Source organism: Neolamprologus brichardi, chromosome 10, assembly GCF_056152115.1.
Source record: "Neolamprologus brichardi isolate AB-2024 chromosome 10, ASM5615211v1, whole genome shotgun sequence".
NCBI lineage: Eukaryota > Metazoa > Chordata > Actinopteri > Cichliformes > Cichlidae > Neolamprologus > Neolamprologus brichardi.
In genome coordinates this window covers 14928628-14935761 of record NC_142113.1, presented here as the reverse complement: position 1 = coordinate 14935761, position 7134 = coordinate 14928628, and the positions used below count along the sequence as shown (strand labels likewise).

At 39.9% G+C, this 7134-nt stretch overlaps 1 protein-coding gene across 1 annotated transcript; it reads right to left on the bottom strand.

The window, feature by feature from the left end:
- Positions 1–2154: 2154 nt before the first annotated feature.
- Positions 2155–6468, bottom strand: LOC148100881 (kinesin-like protein KIF1B). The gene is made up of 4 exons (XM_087847259.1): positions 4319–6468; positions 3936–4092; positions 3606–3724; positions 2155–3496 (listed from the first exon to the last, which is right to left on the bottom strand). The coding sequence occupies exons 1-4, from the start codon at positions 4408–4410 to the stop codon at positions 3472–3474; spliced, it is 393 nt and encodes a 130-aa protein (XP_087703385.1). The 5' UTR covers positions 4411–6468; the 3' UTR covers positions 2155–3471.
- Between the last annotated feature and the right edge of the window lie 666 nt (positions 6469–7134).

Below are 7134 nucleotides of genomic sequence, written 5' to 3'. Positions count from 1 at the left end.
TTCACTGGGTGCAGCCGTGTTGGGAGAGGGTCGCCATGGCTATAAGCCAGGGCAGCTTCCGGGATGATGGTTCTGGCTCCTATTTGTTTTTACTTACAGGTGATGACGTGAGGGGAGCCGCGGTGGTATCGAGCGACGGACTCCAATGCAGAATGCGAACTGGGCTGGGATGTGATGGGCCCAGTGGACGGATGAGACTGGGACAGGAGGCTCCTCATCTGCCTGACACGAGGCTGGCGTGGACCCCGCTCAGCAAGAGGAATTTCTGTCCAGCTCAAGAACACATAAGGAATATTCGTCCTGGGTTGTGGGACTGGGTGAGATTTCTGTGCATGAAGAGAATTGTATTTTGACCAGTTTTAGAATAATCTTATCCAGTCTCAGTGGGAATTTTAGCATATCGAGAAAATTTCATTGTATACTTTATTTCTTAGTATCTGGTTTGTTTTATTCCTGCTGTCCACCTCGTGGAATAAACATGAATGAATGAAACAATACTTTCCTGTCAAAAACAATATTTTAGTCAAGGCTAGCGGAAAGTTTCATATATATCATGAACATCTTTCCTCTTTGTCTCCCTATAGTTTAGTTTCATTTTCTTACCCCAACCGGTGGAGGCAGATGGCCCCTCCCTGATTCTGGTTCTGCCGAAAATGGAGTTTTTCCTTCCCACTGTTGCCAAGTTCTTGCTCATAGGGGGTCATTTGATTGTTGGGGCTTTCTCTGTATTATTGCACAACCTTTATCTTATCATATATTTCAAGTTTATATGTTGTGAATTGGCTTGATTTAAATCAAATTGAACTCATTCAATTAAAACCAAATATAACTTGTAATCGAATCTATTCAAATGTAAAGTCATCTCACTCAATTTGGACTAGCACTGAAAAATACACTGACATCCTCTGTTTCCCAATTAGCAGATCAGAGGTTGATGTTTTATTCATGACTCAATACTTGAATGGTTTTATCCTGTTTATAAATAAACATTTAAAAAGGACATTGCTTCATTGTCTGATTCATTCTTTGTCTGTTTCAGTCCTTAATACACACACGTATACAATAATTCTAGTTGCCACAGTCTCCGGAGATCCTATGCTCCGTTTTCTCATACTTTTCTTCACTGTTTACCTCATTTTGTCCAATAAAATGTACATTTTTGTAAACAATGACTTGTTTTGGCCTATTAAAAAAACTGTCTCCATATGAGGATGTTTATCATATAACTAACTTTTAGGTCTGTGGGATGGAAGGATGGGAACTTTAAATGTTGTGCCTCCATAATTATTCTAGAGTCTTTACAGTGTTCAGCCCCTGCTGTGATTTGGTGCTACATACATAAACTTGAAATGAATGAATCCACCTGTTCACAGGAGATCACAGGAAGATGACACCAAACATCAGAAGATCTTATTGTGCGCCACAGTAAAAGGGTGGTTTCTTGGGACTAAAGCACATAATAAACTACAGCAGAAGCTCACATAAAGCAGGAAATAAGCAGGCAGCACTTGATCTGCTAATGCACGTTTCCCACTTTTATTGTTGCCTCATTCACTAACAGTTCAATGGTGCAAGATTACCATACACAGAATTAGGATATCTGCATGACACATCTATGCTGTACAGCGAATGGATTATAATTATTACAAATACAGTAAACATATTTACATTTTAGTTCAAGCTCCATACAACATAGATATTTACAAAGTATGAAAATAAAACCGGTCTGACAAATAATAAACAGCGTTAATGACGGGGTTTTTTTTCTTTTCTTTTGGTGAACAAATCTGAAAGGGGGCTTGGTTAACTGATATTAATTGTCAGAGGGGGAAGGTGGAAAATATCATGGCTAGTTTTGTTTGAAAGGCATCAACAGAAAAACACACACAGAAAAAAGTGATGAGGTAAAGAAAGACACAATAAGTCTGCTGTCGTTTTAGATCTCACCAGCTACTTTGTATAGTCCTAGACCTCTGATATTAGAAAAAATAAAAATGAGTTAAAATACACCTTTATTTTGATAGAGTTCAGATGGATGTCTAGCATGACTAATGAGTAGATCTCCTCCAAAAAAACAACAGACTTCTAATTCACTTAAACCGCTTTCTAATAAAGAGGAAGCACTAATATAACTCACCTCCTCAGTCGAGGTGCAGGGGGTTACATTTTAGGTCTCCTCTGTCTTACATTCAAACCCTCTCTTAGTTCACACTAAAATAGCAAATATTTTCATGGGGTAGTATCAGAAATAAGACCTTTGAATATGTAGTCCCTTTAACTTCTTTCCTTCTATTAAACCATTCATTCATTCTTTTTCCTTACGTCCTTCTAACCTTTTCACTGTGTTTTCTTTGCGTCTTTACAACAAGAGTGTAAAGTTAATAGCAGTAAATGTCAAGGCTTTCTGATTCTCAGTGAGATAGAGCGAGCTAGAGGAGCAGAGAGGGATGTGTTAAACGAGGGTTAACTACCACACTCATCCCAGAACAGACTGCATGTACAAATCAAGTTCTCTCCTTAGTTCGTTTTCATCCTCCTAGTCCTCCTCCTCATCTCCTTGTAACCCTGTTAGTGAGTCAGTATTTTACTGACTCACTAACTGACACTGGCACTATCGGGGGTTTGGAGGCGGCGTATGTACACAGATTGAGGAGGATCTAAGTATGACGTGGATGACAGAGGAAATTGGGCGTGGCCCTCCTGTCAAAGTTCATTCCCACTTTGAGTTTTTGTTTCAGAGACGGTTCAGCCTGATGCAAATTCACTGCGAGAAGAAAAATACCCTATAAATCTATTAGCAGCTATAGTTTAGGTAGCAGAGCGTAAACTAACACGTCACTTTGAGATATCTGTAGATTTTTCCTTCATGGTTTCAAATGTAAGCTGGTTGATTTGGTTCATTTTTGTTTTTCGTTTGAAACTGAGCAAACCTGGTCTTCTCCTGAGGACTGCTGCAGGTATCATTCAAGCATGTTAATTTAATAAAAAACCAACAGCAAAAACCCCCAAAATAAAATGAAACTCATTTCAGGAGACAAATAAAACTGATAGAGACATTTTTTTGTACAGATAATTGGCAAACCGAAAGTTTCTAAACAGTCGTGCACACACAAGTAGACTACTACAACATGCTACTTAGTTAGGGGAGTTTGGGAATGACAACCAAGCGGAACAAAATTGTTGTCGAATTGTCATCGAAACAAAAACACAAAAAGCTGAAGGGAGGGAATAGAGAGGAGGAAAGCTAAGTTGGCAGCGGGGTTGCTGGAGGGAAGCGGGGAGGCAAAAGTTCTGTGGAACTTAAACGTTTGAGTTGCATGAAAAGAGACTTAAGCCACAAGTCTACTTACAAGAGAAAACCATCAAGAATCACAATGATTAATACGTTTTAACACTTGGTATTTTCGGTATTTTCAAAGGCTTTTCATAAAGGATGGAAGCGGTGGTTTTCCCGCGTACCGCTCCGCCCGCTCAGTTCTTCCTCGCCAACTTAGATCTGTGGGGAGAGTTTTACGTTGTGAGGAGAAGGGAATGTTTTTGAAGGGTGCAGAAGCTGTACGTTTGACTGTGGTGTGAGAGGTGCGTGTGTGTCTGTGTGTGTGTACCTTATTGTTCCTGCTAGCAGAGGATTAAAGGCGTACAGCCAGTCGTTCATGTCATTCTCGTTGTTGGCCTGCAGGAGGATGCCTCCATGTTTTGCGCAGACTGCAAATGTGTTGGGCGTCTGAAAAGAAAACATCACATTATATTTATGTTCATTCAAATGATAAATCCCAGTCCATTTGCCATTTCATCAATCAATGTGTCCAAAACTGGCCAACGTGCACCAAAACATTTTGAATGAATTCTCATTAAAGACAAGCGTGTTACATCCAGCCTTTCTCTATCCTGCCTCAAACCATAAGCATGGCCTGCTGGTCTTCGCTGTATTCCACCTGTGCTGTGGAGAGGTTGAGGACGCCTCGCTCCACGGGGTCCTGGTTGCTGTTGTAGATGAAGACGTAGGGCCGGCGAACAACCACAAAATGCTTCACCCATGAGTTAGAGCGAGGCTCCATAAAGCTTAGAAAACCCTTCTTGGACACAACAGATCTGAAAAGAAGTGATTTTATTCATTTATTTATTTTTTAAGAGAGCGCTTGTTTTTCTGAGGAAGAAGCAGAGTTGGTTTGTTTCCAGCTGAAATCATCCAGGCTCAGGAATTTGAATCAATCCACATCATTTCTGCTTGAACTAGAGAACATGAGTGTCGACTTACATTTGGTCTGTGAGACACATGTCTTAGTGACAGTATTTAGGTTAATATGGCATTACTCACCCTGGTCGCATTTCTTCATTATCAGGCACCAAGTTGAGGAACTCGTTCTTTGCAGCCCACGCAAGGTAGGAGGTCTCCAGAGTGGGAACCATCTGGAAGTTTTCATAGTCTGAGCAGGAGGGACTGGAGGCTGGAGGCTCCCTATTCTGGTATTCTAAACAGTACTTAGCCGAAACCCAAAGACTGCTTGGTTGAGTTAACTTCCTGAACTATCTACAACATATGGTGGAAACCTGAAATTAAGACAGAGCAGACTAGAGGTAAGACATGACCATTACTGAATATTAAAAATAATAAGATTTAGTGATAATTTTCATACACTATTTATTTACCACATCAATAAACAGCATGGCAGGGCAAAATATGTTTTCTAACATGGCAACCTTTTAAAAGTGAAAGGAGACAGAAAGACAGGTGAGAACGAATAAAACTTAACTGACTTTTTGATGGCATTTTACACAAAGTACTAGTACAGTATCTAGAAAATGTGGGAAAATACTGGCATCATGTACAGTACTTTCTTCTGAAGAAATTATGTTGGGACCCTGAAAAAAACTAATATGTACAATAATGGATTTCTATACATTTGACATCAGATGAAAACTTTGGTTGTAAGATTTGGATAATTATTTGTTAAAAGCTAGAAATTTTAAATGAGAATAAGAAAGAAAAGTATTTCTTTGTGCCCCCCTTTCCCTTTAATGCTCTACCTGGCCCCATGGCAAAACTTTGCTAGACCCGCCCCTGCACAGTTACCAGCTGTCAGCTACATAGAAAAGGATCCTGGTGTAAGTTGTCTCTCAGAAACAGTTCATAGCTTTCCTTCAACCCATTCATGTCACCTAAAAGGTAAACCTGTTTCTCCATCACCTGTTCAGCTCTGATGATTCAGTAAGGACATCTCCTGGTTTCTTCTTCATGTTTCCCTCTCACCAGATAACCAAACCGATATCATGACCAGCAGCTTTTACGGCTCCAACAAACATCAGCTGATACTAGAAAGTAATATTAAATAAATTCTAACAACAGCTTATCAAGTTTAAAGGCGCTGCTGCTGTTTAACCCGACCTCCACTAGTTTCCTCTTTCTGGCGCAAAGCGGGAGATAAACAAGCAAGAGAGACAGGAGAGAGGCGGCAGAAACGCCGATCAGCTGATCGTTGATCAGTTTCACGATTGAAGTAGCAGCAGGAGAGGGAGGGGGGAGAATGAGAGAAGAAGCTGACAGCGTAAAGACACAGAATAACTCCAGCTTTTTGTCTTTTTTTTATTGTAGCTGAAGTACGGGACAAATCCCATTTATTTTCAGCTCAATGCGAAATGCTTAATATTAACTCTGAATACCAGAGGATTACGTTTTTTACAGGATGGTAGGCAACTCTACTAACTCACCATATGAATAAAATAAAGTTCACCAGTAACATCATAGCACCCACCCAACTGTATAGAAACTCTGTCATGCTAGCTAGTACACAGTACAAGTTATTGTAACTGACTGTAAAAAGTTAGCACAACGAAAATAAACTACACCAAAACTTGGTTTATATCTGACCCAGATAGACTGCAGGTCATAACTTCTTACCTGAAGCTCATTTCACCTGACAGTCGGACTGGCAGCCGCCTTGGGTCTCTCCACCTCCGCCTCCCCTTTCCCCCATCCACCTGCTGACCTCCACCACTTGCTAATTTTACTGAATCTGTGAAAGCTCCACCATAGCCACTACCAAACAATTGAGTTATTTTTACACGTCTGCCAGCATCTGTCCAATCCCCACCTTTCACTGTCTACACGGTTACGAAAAAAAGACAACAACAACAAAACATCGGCCTATTTAAAACAAAAAATTACCATCGGGCCACCGGCCAAATGCCCGGTATGCCCGATGGCCAGTCCAGCTATGCTGATGGGGACTGTGACGGTTTGCAGTTAAATTCCTGCTCTTACAGGATCAGTGAGTGTCTGTTTAAAGATTATTAACATACTTTTACATCACTATGGAACACCAGCATTTCTGCACAGGAGAGAACCACCTGCCTTAATCTACCATGATGCTCTGTGCTATGTTGTCATGGCAATATGAAGTCAAATAAATACAAATGTAGAAAAATGCACATTTAAAGGAGGACAAGAAGACAGGCAACTGGAAGAGCTTTTGAAGCAGGAAAACTTTTCTGGATTTCTCTTAATTTAACTGGAAATTTTGCTAATACAAGTCAAGGAGGAAACAAGGAGGCAGGTTGGATTATATTTGAGGACAGGACGCATGAAGGAGAAGCATGAGGAGAAAACAGCAGAGCGATGGTGGATCAAGTCGAAGAAGCAAGCATCAAAACTGTGAGTAAACATAACACACAAAGAGTTAAAAATTACTGTGCTGATTAAGGAAACATTAAATTTGGTTAGTTTGGGGTCTCAAGCTTCAGGTTTGTGGCTTCAGTTACTCTCAAAATTGAGGAAAGACAAAAAATGTTTCTTTTGAAAGGCTGTTGGAGGATTCTTACTGTAAGAAATATATGGATGTGCATCTGCTTTTATTAAAAAAAAAACAGTTGAATTTTATTTAGTCACATTGGAAAGTGAAAACTGGAGGATCAGGACAATAATGTGGCCAAATTTACTGTTTCCTTAATCAGATCAATAATTTTGCTCTGAATTAGAAATGTTGAAATGGGTTATTTTCTTTCTTCTCTACTGATTACTGTGTTACATGGTTAGTTACTTGTCAGTCTACATGGTTAATGATACTTTTAAAAAATGCAGTTTATTCGGAATTTTGTAGAAAAAGGCTCTGCACCTGTGAAAAACAAATCCAAACC

Bases quoted from the DNA above. Each gene is read 5' to 3' on its own strand.
- LOC148100881 (XM_087847259.1), bottom strand. From the start codon at position 4,410: ATGGTTCCCACTCTGGAGACCTCCTACCTTGCGTGGGCTGCAAAGAAC. The intron at 3,725-3,935 runs GTGGAATACAGC...TTTTCTTTTCAG, and splicing joins TCAACCTCTCCACAGCACAG to ACGCCCAACACATTTGCAGT. The intron at 3,497-3,605 runs GTACACACACAC...CTCTCCCCACAG, and splicing joins CTGCTAGCAGGAACAATAAG to ATCTAAGTTGGCGAGGAAGA.